Below are 22,566 nucleotides of genomic sequence, written 5' to 3' on the forward strand. Positions count from 1 at the left end.
AAAATATATATAAAGCTCTAATATTTTCTCTCCAGAAATTTCTGCTCATGTCCTGAGTAGGAACAGCATATATTCCCCATTTCGGGCATGTAATTAATAATCACAAAGCAAATATAACAAATAATAAAACAAAAACTATTTCACGAGTCTGAAACTAACTGTTTATCTCAAAATTGTCAAAAATTAAAATTTTGAGAACATATGATGAAAGAATGGACAAAATCAGAGTGAGATCAGAGAGTGCACCGGCCACGGTTAAATTAAACAAAAAGTAATAAATAAATAGGAAAACCCAAAAGCTTCAAGTTCCACATTGTCCCCGGATATTAAGGAGATGGGCCATTTATAAGGTAAGGGAAAACCTCAACTCTTGAGCTAACTTTTGAGTTGAGTTAGGTTCAAGACCCATTTCTAATATGGTATCAGAGTCTAGTCCAATGGCTGTGGCCTACTATCACCCATTGTCGCACGTGGTGGCTTGAATGTCCTTCCGAGTTCCGCCACACGTGAGGGTGAGCCATTTATAAGATGAGGGGAAACCTTAACTCTTGAGCTAGCTTTTGAGTTGAATTAGACCCGAGACCCATTTTTAACAAAGCATATATACAGTAGATCATCATAGACTTGAATACCAAAAAAAAAATCATTGGATGTAGCCAATCATATTGTTGCAGTTTCTCTCATCCCTTGATTGTAATCCGCTTCTTCAAAAACAATAGAAATCGATCCTAAACTCAAAACACAAACACATATTCAGAGAGAGAGAGAGAGACAGAGAGTTCCATTTATAGAGCCGCTGAAGTAAAACGCAGAACCCTGGAATCGAAGACGTTTCTGGAGAAGAAAAGCCCAACGTGGGCCTGGCCATTAAACAAGAGTGAGGCCCGAAATATACGGGCCCAATGTTTCATGCCTCCCATTATTTATCTTGCTTACTTTATAATCATTTCAATTGATATAGCTTATTTTAACTGATTTTTTTATTTAAATAATTAATATAAATAAAACACATTACGTTAATCGGTATAAACTAGTGGACGATACACATAGGATTCTCCTCATTATTTTTTTAGAAAAAACACTACATTGCTTTGCAATTGATTCTGCTACTTTTTTTGTTTTTTTTCTTAACAACTTTAGTTTGCATTCTGCAACATTTGAGATTGACCAAACTAAGGCTGCAGCCGCCCTGAGGAGGATTGAGCTCACTAATCCGAACAACCATTCCGCTTCAAAAAAAAAAAAAAGGGTCCACCTAGATTATGAACAAGCCAGTTTGCAATGGGATGGATTATTTTGAGTATTGTTATTAAACCCATAATAGTTATTTGTTTTATCGTATATTTCTCACCTGCACCAATACACATTATCAAAACTAGTCAAAAGGCTAGTTTCTTTATAAATAGGGTTATAAATATAAAAACCACTCACGGACCACACCATTATTTTAGTCACCATGACATAAATGTCAGACAATCATAAGATAATAACACTATGTGGATGCGTATGCACTACCCGACGGACAGAAGGTTATCACATACTCTCTAGAGGAACAGTTCACCAATGGTGGGGGCATGTCGAAAGCAAAGCTGTAGTAAGAAGGACAAGCATCCTTAAATATCTTTGAGTAGACGCTAGCCTTGCATTTCCCTGGGCTTCCATACTCATTTCTGCAACAAAATTTGTCGAGATCAAAAGCCAAGCAACCACTTTTGCACGCCACCACTTCCCCATTTTTGTTCAAGACCTGGAGCTCTTGTGGGCACAAGCTGTTCACATTTTTCGAGCACCCTTTGATGATACAACTTGGTGATAATTGCTTTGAACAGACGGAAACAGGGATGTTGTACCCATCAACCAAGCTCACATCATAAAAAGTTGGCTTGCCTTCCTGTGCTGAAATTTCCACCAGTGTGGCTGGGGGAGTGCCTATAAGTCCCTTGCACGCCAGTCGCCCATCGCAATCGCCTGTGTCGCAGGCGGGATTTGCAGTGAATTTGCAGCCTGTTCTGGCCCAAATCCTGCCACTCCATGTTAGTGGGGCGTAAATGCGTTGCGTCTGGCCCGGGGAGAGGTTGAAGCCGCCGTCAGCTATCACCGGGTAGCCAACATTTGATGCTGTTGCAGGCCATATGGGAAAGGGGCATTTGTTGTGCACGTAAAATGCAATTTGACTTGCTGCTGCATTCCCTGCAATACAAAATCACTCCCTTTTAAACACAGTGGCGACTATATAGGTTAATTTCAACATGACTATTTTAATTAAATAGGTCAGACCATCCACGTTAACCTACTAATTTCGTATTGGGTTTGCGAGATCAACCTTAATGCGGTTTAAGCCATTGTGTAAAAAATTGTCGGTCTACTTCTATGAACGAACAAATGCTAATCATCGTATTATGAAATTACCTGCAGATAGCTGAAAATGCCAAACTAGGAAGACAGAGAAAGCAGCAACCAGCTCTGGCAACTTCATTTTGATTGCAATGATCAGGTGAAAGACATGTTGTGGAAATCGCATTTATAGTTGAAGATTAAGGTGATACTTTTCCTTCGATTATACTTCAAGGTTTGATGTGGAATCTTTGGAGACAAGATAGATCGTGCCACGATTGCGTTGGGCTCTAATTAAGCATTATCAGGCTAATTGCTTAAAAGAAAATCAAGAGCATGCGGTGCCACTCAAAATCGGGCACCTGCATACAATGACTAATTGCTTTATTAGAGGGAAAACACTGACAAAAAGCCATATGTAAATCACATCATCACATGTGCTTATCATCAATGGAATTTCTTTTTTCTTTTAAAGAAAAAACAAATTTTGAATATGGTATGATTCTTAATATATTTTGATTTTTAAGTTTTTTATGACTGTTTTTATAATGAAATCAGAAGACAAAGACATAAACAAACGTGGCCTAAATAAGTCAGGCGACATTAATATCTATAACATTCGTGCCACCTTTTTTCTTCTGTCTTCTTTGGTTCCTTTGTCTTGTTAATCGGCTTTTTTGTAATTTTTTTCCAAGACTTCAAAGGGGTTAGGTAGAAATCGTATAAATTATTTTGAGCAACCACCGATGTTCAACCCATTTTGGTGTGTCAGACATTTGCATTATATTATAGCACGTGGCTTTTTTAAAACTTCTTTTGCTGATAATAAATTGTAGTTCATAAATAAATTATTATTCGTAAATTTATTATTTTAAAACGTACGATTTAAAAATAACTCCTAAGATGATGTCCTCTGCCATGTGAGAAAATAAATTGACCATAGCCATAGGTGGGCCTCTGTGACTGTACCCTCCCCTGCTCTAAAATTAGAAGAATATACGACACATCTCCTCAGCAAAAACCATCAACCTCCTCTATAGTCTATACTATTTACTTTGATCCAAAGGCTGAGGTTTCATCTTATCAACAAAGATCAACGGCCAATAGCATAGTTAGTTCCTAACAACTCACACCAGAATATACCTCATTGCAGTTACAAATCCAAAAACTCGAGTAACGGCGTTCGCTGGGTGGAGAGGGGGTTTTAAACTTTTAGACGTGGTTTGTTTAGAAAATCTGAAAGGCTTTTGTCGTCCTCGTAAACAGGGATTCCTTCTCTCTCTCTCTCTCTTGTTCTGATCCTGTGTGTTTTGTCTGTAAGCTGTAACATTTTCTGGGACAGTGCAAGAGAGCAATGGACTCAAAACCCAATTCACACTCATTGGGTCTCTCACTCTCGGCCACTCCTCTTATTTCAAATTTGAATGCCCTTTTTCACTCCTCCTTTTGGGTCCCTACGCCCAGCTCTCTTCGCGCCCGCGTCTCTCTCGCCCTCCCTTTGACTGCCTCGGTCTAATCCCCACCCACCTTGACCTCACCTCGCCATCCCATATTTATAACCCAAAATCCCCTTCTTTCGCAACATTCATCAAACACTTTCAAAGCCTATGGAGTCAGGCATGGAAAAGCCAGCCCAGCGCAGTGAAAACAATGATACCGAATCCGTCACTAGCAATCTCCAAGACCTTAGTTTCAATACCAGTGTTAGCGTCAGTCTTTGTAGCAGCACAGTTTCTGGGTCTGATAACAGTGTGAGTAGCAGCAATATGAGCAATGCCAGCACCTCTGAGGCTCACAAGAATGACGAACCCGTGGTGGACTATGAGGAAAGCGACACACGAAGTTTGAGTCACGCGAGCAAATCTAACAGCTTCGATGCAAATGAGTCCAGCTTTCGGAGCTTTTGCCCGTCGAAGCCGCACAAAGGCAACGATATACGATGGGATGCCATACAATGCGTGAAAGCTAAAGATGGGGACTTGGGGCTAGGACATTTCAGGCTTTTGAAGAAGCTCGGGTGTGGGGATATAGGGAGTGTGTATTTGGCGGAGTTAAGGGGAATGGGTTGTTTGTTTGCCATGAAGGTGATGGATAAGGGCATGTTGGCTGGGAGGAAGAAGCTGGTGAGAGCTCAGACTGAGAGGGACATATTGGGTTTGTTAGACCACCCCTTCCTTCCGACCCTTTATTCCCATTTCGAGACCGAAAAGTTTTCTTGCTTATTAATGGAGTTTTGCAGTGGCGGGGATCTTCATACGCTCCGGCAGCGCCAGCCGGGGAAGCATTTTACGGAACAGGCAGCCAAGTAAGTAGTAGTACTAAAATTATTTATCAGGTATAATTTACTTTTATTTATGCTGGGTAATGATGTTACAGTACCTATTAGGATAGATGTTAGTGAAAAATACAAGTTTGTGGAACTAGGTAAAAAAAAAAAGGATGCTTGTTTATACTATGCGTTAGTTTTTTATACCATAGGAACAAAAAATAGGGAGGTGACTTGCATTATGACGGTAAATCTTGAATAATTGAAGCTGTGGGGTAGTAGAAATTTATGTGTCTACTGACGGTAGTGACAGGTCTTTTTTGTTGTCTGTTTTAAAAATAACTGCATCTGATCTCATTTATGAACATTCAATGTTAAATGAATGTGCATTAGAATAAGCAACACAAAACCAACTACAATTTGAATGAAAAGGGTACCTTCAAGCTGGAATACCCCTTGATGATCATGTTTGTACTTCTTGTTAGCATCTCACTATGGTACCCTGCAGAAGATTAAGAAGGTTGGTGATTGGTTTGGTATAGATTTGGTTCTCAATTGTCAGCTCAGCTCAGATTGATGAACTAGGCTTGGTTAATTTCATTTTAAGCGCTCATGGAGTTTAGGCAGAAATTTCTGATTACTTTGTTGCTCATCAAGAAAAAACAAAAGTCTGATTATTTCTTTTGCACTTGCAGATTTTATGCTTCTGAAGTTCTTCTTGCCCTTGAGTACCTACACATGATGGGAGTGGTGTACAGAGACTTAAAGCCTGAAAATGTATTGGTGAGGGAGGATGGCCATATCATGCTCTCTGATTTTGATTTATCATTAAGATGCTATGTGAGTCCCACCCTTGTTCAGTCCAGTATAGAGCCATCCTGCCGGATATCTTCTTATTGTATTCAGCCGTCGTGCATTGATCCAGCCTGCAAACTTCCCGTTTGTGTGGAGCCCTCTTGCTTGCAACCTTCTTGTTTTAAGCCTCGTTTTCTCAATTCCAAAAGAACAAAGGTGAGGAGTGAAAAAATGGCAAATTCAGATTCACTTCCTGTGCTAATTGCAGAACCAACTAGCGCCCGCTCTATGTCATTTGTTGGAACCCATGAATACTTAGCTCCTGAGATAATAAGAGGGGATGGTCATGGGAGTGCTGTTGATTGGTGGACATTTGGTATTTTTTTGTATGAGTTGCTACATGGGAGGACACCATTTAAAGGCAATGGAAACCGAGAGACATTATTCAATGTTGTTGGTCAGCCCCTAAAATTTCTAGACGGATCCAGTATCAGCTTTGCTGCTAAAGACTTGATCCGGGGCCTCCTTGTAAAGGACCCACAAAAGAGATTAGGGTTCAAAAGAGGTGCTACTGAGATCAAACAGCATCCCTTCTTTGAAACTGTTAATTGGGCTCTCATCCGCGGTACTCACCCTCCAGAGATTCCAAAACCAGTTGATCTTGCATTTTTGAACCACACATTTAAGTCTTCGGCGCCTCCGAACGACAAAGGTGCAACTGACTCAAATAGATCATCAGGTCCTTACTTAGATTTTGAATTTTTTTAATTTTTATTTTGATAAGATGATTGAAACTGTTGGCTTGTTGTATTCATGTTGTCAATGTTAGTTTATTCCCTTACATGGTTATATTATTTTCCTCATAAAAATGTATTCATGTTGTTGTGGGATAATTGCCTTTCTTTTCTTTTGCTTTCTAATTTTTGTGGTATTGCCTATAGATGATGAAACAAAGGGACCAAAAAAAAAAAACATGTGACGTTTGTTGTATATGATTTTTCATCTCCCAACTTTTGCAAGTCTTTTAACAGAAAAGTTTCTTCGTGTGGAGCCCTTTTTTTGATTCTCTTTTTGCATAATTACTGTTTGTCTGAAATGTGACCGTCTGTGGCTCCCTAAAACTTTGTCCACAAATGAACTTTTGGTAAAGGAAAATTTGATTCAGACAACACACAGAAAAAAGTTAACACTCTGGTGTGGGGCTCCGGATGCATCTGGAAATGAGAAAATGTGGTATCCTTGTCGCATTGGTCTTTAACAGTGTGAGATTCTGCCTCCTCGAGTTGTTCCAACAAGTGCTTTATTCCTCTGCAATTACAGGCTTTTTACCAAAATGATAACTTTAATCATATGTTCTTTCCTAGGTAGGGTATCCAAATCAGTACGATGCTGATTAGCGAAGAATGACTGAGCCTTGACTAATAACATGACAAAGGTTTGGTCCCCATTAACTCCTATAGAAATTCCATAAATTTCGTAGCTATAAGTTTTTAGTAATTCGAAACAAATAAGAGATTCTCTTGAGATTGATTTACTCGCCTTTTTACTTGGACAAATGGGCTTATATGGGTTCTGTCATATTTCTACTTAAACCGTTGGAATTATAGGAGTTTTCTCACATTTATTATTCATATTGTTAGCAATTCGAACAGTAAATTACTAAAATTCAAATCCCAAAAAAGCCACGTATGAACGAGGATTAATTTTAATTTTGCAGTATGTGGAATGAAGTTGATGGATTTCCCAAAATTCTTTAGCCGTGTACTTTATTTCTCTTCATCCATAATTTTCACTATCAATTAGTTGTAATTCTACTTTAAGTGGTGGCGATTCAATGATCTCAAGAAAAAATTTAAAGTAGTTGGACATGTATTAAGGTGAGAGTTCGACTCTCGAAATAGAAATCTTCAATTTAATTAGTATTAGCTGCATTGAGTCTCACTGATATCCTCATGGAGATGTGTCCTGTTATGGCTTAGTCGGACTTGCTTCTTTTGTGCGACTCCCAACATGAACATGCGGGTGCTACTATAATCATGTTCAAGTGTAATAGCTACAATTAATCTCCTCTACTTGCCTTTGTGAATAAATAAAAAACTATAATTTTGTTGTAATTCATGACAGAACTGAGACCAACCAAACCAAATTTATCTCCACTTATCTGTAAAAGGTATAAATGACTGCAATTTCAGTACATTGAATATATAGTGGCCTCAAATTGAACTTTAATTTTTTTTTTTTGTTGTTGTTTCTCATGAAGTTTGAAACTGTGGTCTACATTAAACTCTTGCAGGCTCGAAATTTAAGCTGTAAATTCATTTAAACATTTGTCTTAGTGGGGCTAAATCTCAAGTTCAAATCTTATAATAGATAGCGTTTGAAGTTATTGACTTGTTCATTGACTTAGGTGTTACTAGAGTCTTCAATGAGGTTAGTGTTAAGTTATAGCTCAATTAGTCTTGAAAGAGTGTTTGCGATTCTTATTATCTAAGTTTCTTCTAAATAATGCCTAACGAGCAAGTGTTACCATAATCACACAAGTTAAAATAGCCACTCTAGTCGCCCCAACCTTATTATTAAAAAAAAATAAAGCTGTAAATTCATTTAATGTGTACCAGGAGCACCATGACCTAATCATGCATCCTTTTCTCTAGCCAAAGTTTAGTTAAAAAACCCTTTTCTTTTTTAATTTCAACTATCCGCTTTTGAAAGCTCACATCCCACTCTTTTAATCGTTATTTTCTTCTTTATTTTTATTTTTTTCTCTCCAAAACCACTCATCCATTTGAGATGGGAGAGAATGAGGAATAAAAAAAAAATCTTTTTATTTTATTTTTTATTTTATTATTTTTTTTGGCTTTGGGCTTGCTTGAGTATGCGTTTGAAGGACTTAAAAATGCGTTTAACACTCAAAAAAATTCGTTTGAAGAAAAAATACACGTTTGGTAAAATAAATTGAAAGTGCTTTTAAGGGTCTAAAAAGCTCAAAAATAATCAAAAAATATTTTTTAATTTAAAAACTTTATTTCTCAAATACAATTTCAAACATGCTCTTACTGTATTACTCAACAAAGCCTCTCGCTTATTTGGAGAGACAAATCCAGCATCTTTTTTTTGGATGAAATTGCTATATTAAGGCTACCCAAATTAACTAATTTGGCTAGCCGAATAACCACTTGGTTAATCTGAAGGGGCATAAAAGTTGGTACTGCTATTTAACACCCAAGAAAAGGACACGAGCTACACATATATGAACACGTGAAGCAATGCTAGGGCTTTATGGGCCCTGTACCTATGTGAGAGTACTAAACTTAATTGTGTGACAATATTACGTACCGAAAAGTCAGTGAAAGGTACAAACTGCAATTTTTATATGTTGAATATATAATTTAGCCCCATAATGAACTTGAAAGTTTTTGTCTTGAGGATCAATATGTCATGATACCTTGAAGTCCACAGGCATTATAAAAAATTATCAATTTAAATGTTGGGTGGTAGGTTCAAATTATATATATATAATTCGACTTATTTAATTAAATAAATTAAATTATTTAATTTTAGTCAACTAATTTGATATTAAATTATTAAATTCACACGAGTTCTCAAGCCGTGTTAAAATTAATTGCACACTATACTTGAAGGCTCCAAGTCTCTTAAACAAGCTGTAAATTCATGAACATGTACTAGGACCACTGGGAACAGGATCCTCTCCAGTCCATAAATATCTAGTTTATGGTTATGATTTCTTCTCATAAATGTTATGGCCACAAATGAGACACATATCTCAGTAATAAAAATAATAATAAAATTTTATTTTAAAATTTTTTTAAAAAAAAAAAAAAGAAAAAAGAAGGAGGGAAGGGGTTGGCCGAAGCCACCCCATGGCCCTTGAGGGTGGTTTGGCCACCCCCAAGGGCCAACCCATTTTTCTTTTTTGTTTTTAACTTGGCTCTTGGGAGTGACCGAACCACCCCTAAGGGCCATGGGGTGGCTTCAACCACCCCAGACCGGCCGGTCTCGAATGGCCGAAGCCACCCCTTGGCCCAGAGGGGGTGGTCGAGCCACCCCCAAGGCTCTTGGAGGTGATTCGATCACCCCCTGGCCGGCCATTAAGCCACCCCTACCCAAAATGAGGATGGCTGGCCACCCCCCTTCTTTTTTCTTTTCTTTTTTTATTAATTTGTTTTTTAATTTAAAATAATATTTTATTATTATTTTTATTAGTGAGATATGTGTCTCATTTGTAGTCATAAGATTTCTGATAAAAAATTATAACCTTAAACTAGATATTCTCTAATTCATAATGGAAAGGAAAGGATCCTGTTTCGAAGCACCGTGCCCACTAATATCCTTTCTTTCATAAAAGAATACACTCCCTTATTTTGTATTCAATAACTCCTTGGTTAACCCCGACAGCCATTAGGGAGTACTGCTCTTTAAAACCCATGAAGGGACACCAAAATAGTGTGCATATGCCCCACTCTCAATTAATTGTGTGACGGAGTAACATTAAAAAAAAAAAAAAAAAAAAAACCTCTAATATTTTACATGCATATGTCTCCTCGGCCTACGCTTTTTGCTAAAACAAATAATAATAATAATAATATGCATATGCCCTCATAATACATCCATTAAACGAAAATAAATAAATAAATAAAAATCAGATGTACATAGAAATATATTCTCTGTATGGTTCATTGGTTTGAAGGATTAATGGGCCTAAGTGAAGCCCCCAAGCCTGTTAGTAGTTCTACTCCAGTATCGGCCCAACGATTACATAAGGAGTATAGGAAGCGAGAAACAGAAAATAACCGTCCCTACTCCTAGTCTTGGCCATACCACTACCAGGTAAGGGTCATGGTTCGGCATCACACTTGGGCAAGGCCCATGTTCTGTTAAGGGGGCGCTCCCATAAGGAGAAGTCTAAGAAGATATATCATCACTTCAAGGAGACCAATGATCTAAGGTGGATTATAATTTTTTTTTAGTCTTCTAAAATGTGATGTACTTTTTTAAATTATCAATAAATTAAAATTCAATAATAATCATCTAAAATTCAATAATGATTTTAAAAATCATATCATACTAAATTAGGATTCTCTTCGGTTTAAATGAACTAGATAATATCTAGTTAGTTATAATAAAAATTTGTAGGAGTATTTTTGTCTCATCAAAAAGTAAAAGTACAAAAATACCCCTCACATATAATTAACTGGAGAATCTTGTTCGCATCATACTCAAAACTTGTTTGAGATTGCGTTTGAGAAATAGAGTTTTTAAGTCAAAAAAACATTTTTTTAGCAAAAGTGTGTTTTTGCCATTTTTGAACTCTTAAAAGTGCTTTTAGTTTTTTTATCAAACGACTAATTTTTTCTTCAAACGAACTTTTTGAATGTTAAACGCACTTTTAAGCCCCTCAAACGTAATCTTAAACAAACCCTTAAAATGACTATAATCCTCCTTATATCATTACTCCTTTAAGTACGGTCACACAACCATTCTCAATATCAAGATTAATCATCGTAGATTTTTTTCAATCGGTACTCTCAGAAAATCTCAGATTGATCTTACTCCTTACATATGTCTGTTGACCAAGTTTGACTGTGCAATTAGGTGAAAAATCCTTTTTTTTTTTTTTTTTTTTTTTTGGGTATATCCACACAAAAGGAGAGAAATTTAAAATAGTAGCCTTCGCTTTATAAAGCGTAGTTCCTAATTAATTAAACTATCCCTTTGAGGCAAAACTAAAAAAAATTGAGAGAGAGAATTAATTTTTGAGGGTTTGCTTTATAATAAAAAATATATATTTTTAAGAGTTATAAATTTTTGAGGAGCTATAACCCTAAGCTATAAGTTAGTTCCGTCTTGCGTGCCATCATCTACAACATTAATGAAATCAAAATCTCTATTGACCAATGACAATATATTTAATAATAATAATAATAATAATAAAAGGCATTTATAGGAAAGCTACAACAAAAAAACTCAAAAGGTTGAGAGAAGGAAACATAATCTCTCCAAAGAAGAGAATATTCAGTTAGTTATAGTGAAAATATATTTTTGTTTTTTCACTTTTTAAAGGGACAAAAATACTCCTCCACTATAATTAATTAAATATTTTTCAATTCAAATAAACTATAATGATTTTTTTTTAAAAAAAAAAAACTGAAAGGAATCCTAATTCTAATGGAAGTTCATTCAATTGAAATTTTCAACTTGTTAAGGGCATTTAATATCTAAAACAATAATAGAAAGTATTTTATATCTTGATCTTATTTTCTATTGCTAGAAAATGAGATGGAACGTGAGTAAAGTGTAAACAATCTAGGTGTTGTTTGGTAAACAACAATGCACTGTTCATGAGTGGTGAGGAAAAATATGAGTGTAATAATTAGTATAAAAAAGTGAAAAAGTTATATTAAAAAGTGAAAAAATTTTGTTTTGTAGTGATTTTTTTTATTTAAATAGTAATAAAAAATGAATGATGTAATATAAAAAGTAAAAATGTTTTGACGTTGATTTTTTTTAAAAATGAGATAAAAATGTGAGAAAATGTGATGTTTACCAAACAACACCCTAGTTAGAGCATGTGATGAGCTGAGATGCCTTTGACTTGGTGATCTATTTATTAATTGCCCCCATGAAGGTAAAACCATTGGCTTGGCTCTTTAATTACCATAACAACCTTCCAGAATTGACCATCAAATCATTCAAAGTGCCGCACATTTAGAAGTTAGAATAAGAACAGAAGAAAAGTCAGAAAACTAATCCAGTGGGCGCCCATTAAGATTGTCTTAAATGAGAATGGTCACCAACCCAGTCGTCGGCTCTTCTCCTCTTGTTTTTTGTTTGAGTATGTGAGAGAACCTCACCGTCATTCCTAAACAAATAGACCCAAGCCAGAGGCCAACATTTCTCTCTCGAAAGATTGTATGTGAAGAAACAAACAGATTTCTGATGGATTTTGGGAATTCGCTAGCGCTTTCTCTCTGTTTTCTTTTCGTTCTCGCTGATCTATCCCATTCGGCTATCCAATTGCCCGGATGGCTCGGAGACAAGAAAACGTATGTACTTTTCTCTTTCTCTATCTGTGTGTGTGTGTGTATGTGTTTGTAAAATGCCAATCAGGAATTGTTCAAAATTCGATGCGGTTTTCAGGCAGGCACCGGTGCTGAGATTGAACAAAGGTGCTGTCACTGCTCCCTTTGATCCCACTCGCGCCACTCCACTCTCGTGGCATCCCAGGTCTCTCTCTCTCTCTCTCTCTCTCTCTCTCTCTCTCTCTGTGTTATTTTTATTATTTTAATAAATTGCAATGTGTTTATATGTTATTTTGTCTTTGTCGTATTGATTTGTTTTTCTTGGGTAAATGTTAATTCCCAAGGGCTTTCGTTTATAAGAATTTTTTGACCGACGAGGAGTGCGATCACCTAATCACTTTGGTAAGATACATTCTTAGAATTCTTCATTGAATTCTGTATTTTTCTTTCCATAATGCGTAGAAATATGCAAGCTTAGTGGTGAGAAATGTACCTCTTGTCCTAAATCGATTTGGATTTGTGTTAATTTTTGGGGAAAGTAGTCAAGGGATAAGCTAGAGCTGTCAATGGTGGCGGATAACGAGTCTGGTAAGAGTATTAAGAGTGAAGTCCGAACGAGCTCTGGCATGTTTCTTCAGAAAGCTCAGGTATTGCTAATCCTTTCTCTGTCCTATATTTATTGACTTCTTTTGAGTTTATGCTTTTAAACTTTCTGCTCTCAGCAAGATACCGACTTATTGCCATAGCCTTTTTAAGTGTAGAGTTAATGATTCATATAAATTGGCTACTTGTTGTGGTGAATATCTTACAGTGTTTAGAGTAAGCTTGAATGCATGTCTCCAATGGTGACCCAATTGCAAGAGAAATCATGGGCAGCGTCTGTAATTTTGAAAGTGATGCTGTTTTTAGGAGATTGTAGCTGTTGTTTTGTCTATATTTTGGAGATGGGAAGATATGGTCTATTGGTATCTTTAGGAAGTGATCGAGCGTGATTCAAATTGGACTGGGATGTGTCATTAGGTTGTATTTCTTAGTTAACCAGTGTGTTTAAATATGAGCAAATGACATGAAAGTTTAGAGTCCATACGTAATTGGGAAGGATATGTATAAATTAATGAAATCATAATGAAAAGTGTGGAGTGACTTCGAGTCATGGAAAGAAAATAAACTTGGCATCACCTTGGCTTAGGAAGCGAGGTTCTTCCTTGGTTTTCATGAACAGCTCTTTGAACTAACTTAGTGGGTGGCAACCAAACCAATGCATAATATAATGGGGTATGCAGATATCTCTTCTGTTCTGGTTCTATTGGCATGGAGGTGTATTAGTTATTTTGGGTGTCAATGCATGTAAAAAAGTTCTGTTTTTTGGTCCCAGATGATTGGACATCCATCAAGCTATAAATTTGTCAACACTTGTATGCATATGTTTGCGTGTACACCTCTTTTTCACTCTGAAGAATTAAGGCTTCTCAGGCAAGAAGTTCCTTTTGTGGAGCTTGTGTTAGATCCAACGTGTTTTATGGCTTAGCCATTGATTGCTGGAAGCACACAATCTATTTTCATTATTATTCTGTGAAGTATGTGTTTTCCAGTTCTTTTAACTTGGATTGTTTACTTTGTGTCTTTGTTTCACCTTGAAGGATGAGATAGTCGCTGGTATTGAGACCAGGATTGCTGCATGGACCTTCCTTCCAGTAGGTAAGCTAATTATATTTTTCATGTTGATTTATGAGTTCTTCAATTGTAATGGAATTTTTTTATTTGATATTTCTCAACCTGGTTGTGTAAACAGAAAATGGGGAGTCCATGCAAATACTGCACTATGAGCATGGTCAGAAATATGAACCACATTTTGATTTTTTTCATGACAAGGCTAATCAAGAACTGGGTGGCCACCGGGTTGCCACTGTATTGATGTATTTATCTAATGTTGAGAAGGGTGGGGAGACAGTTTTTCCCAATTCAGAGGTAAACAATTGCTTATGACTGATTATTCAGTGGTCCTCCTTTTTTTATGTTTTTCTACCTGTCGTTGAAAGTCCATGGAGGGCCTTTATCTGGTTACATATGCAGCTCTTGTTTACTTGTTGTGTGTATATAATTCCATCCACCCCCGTCCCAATTTCTTTCTGCTTACCTAATCCAGCATTTATTTGTCTTATTCTACAGGGAAGGATGTCTCAATCAAAGGAAGATGGCTGGTCTGAATGTGCTCAAAAAGGCTATGCAGGTATTATTTTCCTGACATATAACAAATGTAAATATCTCCTTTATTGTTTCACTAAAGTTTATGCTTAATTCTTTGGTTAATTGATTCAGATAGGTATCTCTTTAAATTCTCTGTCGTATAATCTCAGTGAAGAATTGTAGACTCAAATACCTTAAATATGTAGTGCATGAAAATATGTAGTCTTTACTCTTCCTTTCTTCTTGAGTTAGAGCATATGGGAAATAAGGAGTTGGTTGTGTGCCAATTGCTTTTGCAGACGGATAATGGGTCCTTTCTGAATTGGTTTTCTGGCTATCAATATATAATCAACTGATATTTGTGCATCAGATCACATTGCAGCTTATGTTTGGTGGGCACAATACCCCCTTTTTTTTCCTGGTTTTGCAAGATGCACCATGATGGGGGCCTATTATAGGAGATCCTTTCAGTTGATGATCAATTTATCAGATGGTAAACGAAAATTTCTATGGGTGCTTTTGATTGGCCTAAGATAGAAAAAGAAATGCCCCATTTATGTTTAACTTGGTTCCTGCACCATTTGATCATTACTGCCCAGGGTATTACTCTTACCTGTTCATTGTCGGATCCTGATTCCTAATCTATTGCTTGCAAGCCATGCTTAATGTTAAGTGGGATGCGTCTTAACAACTTTTCTTTGAGCATTGTAGGTGATTTATGGGGAGTATTATTAAACCTATTACATCCTTATTTTAGGATGGACCAGATGGGCAGTCAGTCTATTAACTAGTTCTGCTGACCCATTTTTTACAACATTTATCCTTTGGATTATATTTGTTCTTTATTTTTTGTAATCCAGTTGTATAGCCTCTGGTTTCCCACCAGGGAATCTGAAAATTCCACTTAATGACCATGCAGTGAAACCTAGCAAGGGCGATGCCTTGCTGTTCTTCAGTCTTCATCCCGATGCAACTACAGATACCAACAGCTTGCATGGGAGCTGCCCTGTTATTGAGGGTGAGAAGTGGTCCTCAACCAAGTGGATTCACGTGAGATCCTTTGATAAACCATCGACGAATGCAAACAATGGGGGTTGTGTGGATGAGAATGAGAACTGCCCCACGTGGGCTAAGAATGGTGAGTGCCAAAAGAACCATGTTTACATGGTGGGTTCTTTGGACTCTCCCGGATACTGTAGGAAGAGTTGCAAGGTTTGCTCATCCTAGGAAGACCATTTTCTAGGTTTTCCTTTCTTCTATACAAGGCGAGGGTTAATATTCCATTTGTTGTATATAACATTGAGCTGTGACTTAGCGGAACATGTATCAGAGTTGCTCGGACCTAATTTTTTAGCATGAAGTTCGTGTTTTTCATAGTTATTTATCACATACTACACAAACTTCTGCCCCTTGTGTTGGTGCAAACTTTCTCCTGTAAAAGATGATTGTGGAATGCTTCAAGGCACGGTTCATATAATTAACACCTTATTCCGGGGATCCTATCTATCTTTGTTTTCTTGTTATATATATGTATTTCTAAACAAAAATTTTGACTCTAAAAGGATTAAACTTGGGTGCACATTAGCATAGAGGAAGGGGGCGGTAGGGTGTTTGTTTAATTAATGCATTTTGCATCAAATAACTAAACGCTGCATGCCGTATGTGTCATTGGCTGTATATATCATGAAACAATCATGTTTTTCTTTTTACAAAAATTTTCAATCATGCAATTCTAATCACTCACATGAATTGAATGAATTGTGTAATGGAATCTTAAGGGAAGCCATGCGTTCGATGGCTGCGGGGGTGTACAGCCTGCAGGAACTCACTTCCTTTTGCAATGGCCTTGTCGTTGGACAATGGTTTTTTATACCTAATTTTGATTTGAGAAGGAGACCTACTGGAGATAATTATTTTTTTTAATAGGGTTAATTATCTTATCTTGATAGGATTTGCTAGTAGAATTAATGTTATTTTATTTCACCTTGTAAGTCTATTTATAGACTCAGTTGAGATCAATAAAGTATGCTGAAAATTTATAAACTGTGACTTCTTTATTGTGAGGTCAAATTCCCTCTTAAGAACCTTAGTAGTGATTTTTAGCACACCGGCGTGCTTGAACAGTAAGCACGCCGGTGTTAAAATATTATTAAAATAATATTTGAACAGTAAAAAATAAAATAAAATAATATTTTAACACCAACGTGCTTACTGTTCATGCACGCCAGTGTACTAAAAATCACTACTTTAAGAACCTACTCCAAATTAACCTGTTACGTGCTTGAAATTCGAGCACGTAACAAGATATTTTTCATGCGAAATCCATCTCATGAGCTCCTTGAAATTGCATTCGAGTAAATTTTATTCATAATTTCAGACTTTAACTCTTTTTTTTTTGAGTTGTCATTCTTCCATCCTCTTCTCAAATTATTGTTGGCTTAAATTGATTTGTATCCAAACTGCACGCTCCATCATAAATATTACGTTCTCTCTATTCACAATTAAGTTAATCAAGCTAATTAAGGCTGAGATTTTAGTTAATCCTAACATTAGTTAACATGATATGTACTTATATGACTATAAATATCAAAAGAGGTGGACAGATTATAGCAACCTAAATGAGGTCGCACTCGCAACAAACTCACTGAGTCACTGTTTTCAAATTAATTAGCCTTTCTTGTAGTTTTTGCTTTTTTTTTCCTTGTCCTCTCTTTGATTGAAGATGTGTGACGAATTATGAGACCAAGGGCTGATTTCAGTGGTGTGTGTAGGATACAAATTGGACCCAATTGATGATATCCATGGCTCTACACATGGACTCAATCTCGTTTTAGTAGCTCATATAGTAAAATAAAAGATATATAAAAATGTGATGTATAGCATTACCCTTTTCTTAGTAGGCTAACATGATCGTTATTATATTAATTGACAGGACGATGGCCATGGAAGTTGCATCATTCACTTGCTTTAAAAGAAGCAATTTTGTTTTCATGTCAAACAAGAGTAATCGGAGTCAATTAATGTTTACTTGATTGAAACTTAACTAAATAATTCACCCAATTTGAACATGAAGTAGAGTGCTAGTGGAGCCAAGCACATGAGAGAGAGAGAAAGAGAGAAAAAAGAGAGGAACTTGCATTATTCTGTGATGTCATGTCAAACTGTTTTTTGAAGAAGATGAAAATAATCATGCAATTGTGGTTAATTGAGAGCCAAATTGCATGCTTTTCTTGCCTCCTCATTTGTTTAACGCTTCCGTTCGTCTTTTAAAATCAAGCTGCAAAGGTTAATTTGCAATTGCATCACCATTGCATAATTACCTTCACCTCTCTCTCTCTCTCTCTCTCCACCATTAACTCCTTTCAATGGGAAGACCACCTTGTTGTGACAAATCCAACGTCAAGAGGGGCCTTTGGACTGCCGAGGAGGATGCAAAAATACTTGCATATGTATCCAAATATGGGATTGGAAATTGGACCTTGGTTCCCAAGAAAGCAGGTTTTTATTTTATTTTATTTTTCATTTTATTTTTTTAAAGATTTTATCGTTTGTATTAATGTAGTTGGTAGATGAATATGGCTTGAGTAAAACTAGATGTTTGCATGAGGTTATGTACAGGGCTCAATAGATGTGGGAAGAGCTGCAGGCTTCGGTGGACTAATTACCTCAAGCCTGACCTCAAGCATGACAGCTTCACACCTCAAGAAGAAGAGTTCATTATAAACCTTCACAAAGCTATAGGGAGCAGGTGGGTTTCCAAATGTGACTTTTTTTTTAAAACTCTCTGCGAACCCCATCTCTTTCAACGATTTTGCTTTAGCATATTTTCAAGGTAAGGGAAAATGACCACTTTTGATGTATTTTATTGCTGAGGGAGGCAACCACAAATCTAATGTGCATCATCCCCAGCCACAAACCTAATGTGCATCATCCCGGCTCGAATGGTCGACTCGTTTGATTAATATTATGAGATCGGTTGTTTGAGCCTTTCACACAAGCGATGCACGGTTCTTATGGGTAGAGTCATGTAAGCAGGGTTTAGTACTTGACGGGGTTGAGCCCCGTCTTGAAGGGGGCGGTTCTGCGAAATTAAAAAAAAGAACCCTAATGTTCATCCTCAAAGCATGAAACTGCAGTGTCATGCAAACTAATGTTCCCTTTACCAGTTTACACATGCCTCATTTGCTGAGGTGATCATGTGTCACCTAAGTCATAGAACATCTTAACATGTTACATGCATACATAACTTCTTTCTTGATATACATACAACTGTCTAACCGCCTGTATTCAGTTATCCTTGCAATTACAATGACTCTCTCTCTCTCTCTCTCTCTCTCTCTCTCTCTCTCTCCCTAATACAAACCGTATTGCCATGTGGAACAGATGGTCTCTAATTGCAAAACAGCTACCTGGAAGAACAGATAATGATGTCAAAAACTACTGGAACACCAAGCTGAGGAAGAAGCTTTCCAAAATGGGAATTGATCCAGTTACCCATAAGCCATTTTCACAAATCCTTTCTGATTATGGAAACATTAGTGGCCTCCAAAACACTAGAAGCTATGGATCTCTCAATAAAAACATAAACTACACAACAACAGCAATGTCCAAACCAGCTGAACCCACTTCAGTCCTCACAGGATATCCAAATACTGACATCATGATGATCAGTGATAGGCCTATAGTCGAGCAAGTCCAAGATAGCTCCTCCAATGAAAACATCACCTCATGGGACTTCCCCTCCCCATATCAGTTTCATGTCATTAACCAAGAGACCATCCAGCCACAAACGACGACGTTCTTTATAAATGAAGCTACCTCTTCATCATGTTCATCGTCTTCTTCTAACGTTACCAAATTAAGCTCACCACAACCATATTCTTGCCAACAATCTCAATCGCAAATTCTGCCATCTCCTTCTTCCTTCAATTGGAATGAGTTTCTCCTCACTGACCCTCTCCCCTTCCCGGGTTTTCAGCAACTCCAAGAACATCGCCACATCCAGGGAACGACTTTAGCACAAACACCCCACATAGACTTCGCTGCTGAAAATGACTGCGCCTTAAACCAAATTGTTCAAGAGGGTAGTCTTGAGAGTGCATTTGACTTTGGAGGTCAAACAAACCAGAGGTCAGAAGCTTCATCTTCCATGAGTTCATTTGTGGATGCTATTCTGGATAAGGACAGTGAGATGCGGGCAGAATTTCCAGACATTTTAGATGGATCTTTTGATTTTTACTAAGTACTACTGATGACCTGTCCAATTTTCTGTTATACTAGAAGAAAATAATCGCAATTTAAATGTAGTACGCGCTGAACAATATATATAGAGATCGCCTGTGATAATCTAGACAGCAGCACTACCGTGTGTTCCGTACGTCAATGAGTATTAAATTGGTATAAAATTTCTGGTCATCCTAAATTATCGCCACAAGACAATTAGCTTCAGATGAAAAAATATTGACAGATTTTTCTAACAAATTGAGTTGAAATAAAACTTGCCATGCACGTATTTCTTGGCACCTGACTAACCTGATAAATATATGTATATATATAACTATCATATACTTAGAATAACATGATAACAAAAGTTATATAACAATATACTAATAGCATCTGAGAAGTATATATGTTTTTGTAACCCACTATTTTAATGTTATAAAAGATCAATACGTGTTTTTCGTATATATTTAAGGAACATGACAATTTTATAGCCGGGTCTTTCTCAACCTGATTTGAAAGGAAACTTTTTTGGAAAAAATAGGATAATATTTTATTGACATCCACAAGTTCAACCGGATAATCAGCTAAATTCTAGAATCCCATTGACAAACAGTATCAATCTTATACCTCCCTACGACGAACTTTGGAAATTTCGACAGAGGACTAACCACAAACGGAAAAAAAAAAGTCAACAAGTCAAAAAGTCCAAGACAAGAAACCGTTATGTTAGATAAAAAAGAAACAAACAAATCAAGAGATTGAGAGAGACAGAGACAGAGAGACAGGGGCAAAGAAAGAGAGAGGGATAGAAAGATTGATCGATGACAACATTGCAGAGATCAAATGTGTCGTTCCGGAGGCAGGGGTCTTCCGGCCGCATTTGGCACGACCCACTTCGGGTGCCGGAGCCAAAGAATTGCACCGCGAACTACACATCCCGCGCCCAGAAAAGAGCAGCGGATCAACACCTCCAACTCCAAGACTTTAAAAGAAACGAAGACAAGAAATTCAACGACTCGAGGATGAGGGATGAAGGCAGTTTTATGCCCGGAATCAATAAGGATCAAGGGTGTTCCTTCTGTGACCTCTTTGGGCGATGTATGGGACCTCCTAAAGCCTAGGATCGATCTTTCCCTTTTATTTCTCAATTCCTTTCTATGCATATTCCGGTTGTCTAGCCCCTCTTACTATCGTAGTAACGTTCAGGTAGAATAATCACAGTTGATCGTCCTTTCTTGCGCTAATTGCTCCGAAAAAAAAAAAAAAAAAAAAAACCAACTGTGCATATTCTGTGTATCATTTTTTTTCTTTTCTTTTATTTATTTATTAATCTTTTAATTCCCTGACACATTCTTTCATGGAAAAGTAAATTTACTCCCTTTAATTAGTAAGCAATTTGTAATGTCTTTGGGACTTTGAATTTATGCAATTTGTAATGTCATAGGAATTGCAATGTTCTCTTTTGCACAAAAAATAAAACAAGAAATTTAGGAAAAAGCCAAAATATATATATATATATATATATATATATATTCCTAAATTTTTGTCTCTTTTATTTTTCTAAATTTATTGCTTTTCTTTTTTGCCTTTTTCATTTTTTTCTAATTTTTTTTTATTATGAGTAACTTCGCCATTTTTTTGAATAAAAGGAAACGTTGCAACTTCAATATTAGTTTACATTGCACAAAATGAAAGTTCAGAAACATTGCAATTGCTTGGTAATTAAAGGTGGAAAGTGTACTTTTCTCTTTCTCTCTTTCCCAGGAAATGTATATATATATATATATATATTATTACCTGTGGATGAATAATGGAATTGTTTGGTGAGAGATGTTCATTTCATGCCTTCGATTCATGAAGTGTTTAGCAATTCTTTTTTCATATATTCTTTCTCATGTTAATTCCATAAAAAAGAAGAATCAAATGTTTTTCCAGAAACTTTATTTTGATATTTTTTTTTCTGTGTCGGCTATTTAATGAATAATTAATTAATGTAACACTTTTTGTGTGTTGTTGTGGTAAAATTTACAAAAAAATTTAAAAAATAAAAATAAAAACTAATCAGCACCAAAAGGGGGTCATCCAACGGTCTTAAGATTTCATCTTTTATCAAATTACTCCTTAAGATTTGCACCATTATTAAATAACTTCCTTCGCAATTGTTTTGTTAACTTTTTAATAGTGATGAGTGAAATGTGGCCATTAGTCCACGTAATGTTTAATAAAAAGTAAACATACCTCCGGATGATCCAATCAACTAGTTAAAATCAAACACGCACCATGCTAAATGTGATATGTCGTTGGCACATCAACCATAAAATTAAAAAAAAAAAAAAGTCTATTATGGAGGGGGTGACTGCATGGCCGTGTGGCCACCCATCAATTGTAGGACGGGTAGTCATGCAGCTATCCTCTCCCAGCACACCACACTAAATATGCCACGTCATTAGCACACTAGTCATAACTTTAAAAAAGTAACATTTATAGCTAGAGATAACAATGAACAAGTTTGTTCGACAAACCCACTTGTATAAAACTTGACTCGAATTTGGTTTGCCTAATAAATGAGCCAATCGTGAAAATTTGTATAAACTCGATTTGATTCGTATAAACTCGTCTAATTTCATTTTTATTATTTTATAGTCTTAATTAGGACATTTTAAGTAATAAGATTTTCATTATGTGAAAGACGTGCAACATTTTTAGTCTTCCAAAAATGAT

At 36.4% G+C, this 22,566-nt stretch overlaps 4 protein-coding genes and 1 non-coding gene across 5 annotated transcripts; 3 read left to right on the forward strand and 2 right to left on the reverse strand.

Moving 5' to 3' along the window:
* Positions 1 to 611: 611 nt before the first annotated feature.
* On the reverse strand, positions 612 to 694 carry LOC132183496 (small nucleolar RNA Z199). The gene has a single exon (XR_009440459.2). It is a non-coding gene; the product is annotated as a small nucleolar RNA Z199 (small nucleolar RNA).
* A 642-nt stretch (positions 695 to 1,336) lies between these two features.
* LOC132180857 (Pathogenesis-related thaumatin superfamily protein) lies at positions 1,337 to 2,483 on the reverse strand. Its single transcript, XM_059593835.2, has 2 exons — positions 2,410 to 2,483; positions 1,337 to 2,190 (listed from the first exon to the last, which is right to left on the reverse strand). Exons 1-2 carry the CDS (start codon positions 2,474 to 2,476, stop codon positions 1,493 to 1,495), a joined length of 765 nt encoding a protein of 254 aa, XP_059449818.1. The 5' UTR covers positions 2,477 to 2,483; the 3' UTR covers positions 1,337 to 1,492.
* A 1,106-nt stretch (positions 2,484 to 3,589) lies between these two features.
* LOC132180855 (Protein kinase superfamily protein) lies at positions 3,590 to 6,252 on the forward strand. Its single transcript, XM_059593833.2, has 2 exons — positions 3,590 to 4,639; positions 5,296 to 6,252. Exons 1-2 carry the CDS (start codon positions 3,942 to 3,944, stop codon positions 6,161 to 6,163), a joined length of 1,566 nt encoding a protein of 521 aa, XP_059449816.2. The 5' UTR covers positions 3,590 to 3,941; the 3' UTR covers positions 6,164 to 6,252.
* A 5,904-nt stretch (positions 6,253 to 12,156) lies between these two features.
* On the forward strand, positions 12,157 to 16,112 carry LOC132182747 (putative prolyl 4-hydroxylase 7). Its single transcript, XM_059596079.2, has 8 exons — positions 12,157 to 12,459; positions 12,554 to 12,640; positions 12,780 to 12,837; positions 12,978 to 13,082; positions 14,076 to 14,133; positions 14,228 to 14,403; positions 14,605 to 14,665; positions 15,542 to 16,112. Exons 1-8 carry the CDS (start codon positions 12,353 to 12,355, stop codon positions 15,847 to 15,849), a joined length of 960 nt encoding a protein of 319 aa, XP_059452062.2. The 5' UTR covers positions 12,157 to 12,352; the 3' UTR covers positions 15,850 to 16,112.
* A 1,875-nt stretch (positions 16,113 to 17,987) lies between these two features.
* TDF1 (Duplicated homeodomain-like superfamily protein) lies at positions 17,988 to 19,864 on the forward strand. The gene is made up of 3 exons (XM_059595386.2): positions 17,988 to 18,120; positions 18,241 to 18,370; positions 19,006 to 19,864. The coding sequence occupies exons 1-3, from the start codon at positions 17,988 to 17,990 to the stop codon at positions 19,862 to 19,864; spliced, it is 1,122 nt and encodes a 373-aa protein (XP_059451369.2).
* Positions 19,865 to 22,566: the final 2,702 nt, after the last annotated feature.

The sequence above is a fragment of the Corylus avellana genome, chromosome 5 (assembly GCF_965113065.1).
Source record: "Corylus avellana chromosome 5, dhCorAvel1.hap1.2, whole genome shotgun sequence".
Classification (NCBI taxonomy): Eukaryota; Viridiplantae; Streptophyta; class Magnoliopsida; order Fagales; family Betulaceae; genus Corylus; species Corylus avellana.

What these genes read in the sequence shown, in the direction of transcription:
- LOC132180857 (XM_059593835.2), bottom strand. Translation starts at nt 2,476, where the DNA reads ATGAAGTTGCCAGAGCTGGTTGCTGCTTTCTCTGTCTTCCTAGTTTGG. An exon ending in GCATTTTCAGCTATCTGCAG is followed by an intron (nt 2,191 to 2,409) that starts GTAATTTCATAA and finishes TTTGTATTGCAG; the next exon opens with GGAATGCAGCAGCAAGTCAA.
- LOC132180855 (XM_059593833.2), top strand. Translation starts at nt 3,942, where the DNA reads ATGGAGTCAGGCATGGAAAAGCCAGCCCAGCGCAGTGAAAACAATGAT. An exon ending in TTTACGGAACAGGCAGCCAA is followed by an intron (nt 4,640 to 5,295) that starts GTAAGTAGTAGT and finishes TTGCACTTGCAG; the next exon opens with ATTTTATGCTTCTGAAGTTC.
- LOC132182747 (XM_059596079.2), top strand. Translation starts at nt 12,353, where the DNA reads ATGGATTTTGGGAATTCGCTAGCGCTTTCTCTCTGTTTTCTTTTCGTT. An exon ending in CCACTCTCGTGGCATCCCAG is followed by an intron (nt 12,641 to 12,779) that starts GTCTCTCTCTCT and finishes TTAATTCCCAAG; the next exon opens with GGCTTTCGTTTATAAGAATT. An exon ending in CAGTTTTTCCCAATTCAGAG is followed by an intron (nt 14,404 to 14,604) that starts GTAAACAATTGC and finishes CTTATTCTACAG; the next exon opens with GGAAGGATGTCTCAATCAAA.
- TDF1 (XM_059595386.2), top strand. Translation starts at nt 17,988, where the DNA reads ATGGGAAGACCACCTTGTTGTGACAAATCCAACGTCAAGAGGGGCCTT. An exon ending in CTTGGTTCCCAAGAAAGCAG is followed by an intron (nt 18,121 to 18,240) that starts GTTTTTATTTTA and finishes GGTTATGTACAG; the next exon opens with GGCTCAATAGATGTGGGAAG. An exon ending in CACAAAGCTATAGGGAGCAG is followed by an intron (nt 18,371 to 19,005) that starts GTGGGTTTCCAA and finishes CATGTGGAACAG; the next exon opens with ATGGTCTCTAATTGCAAAAC.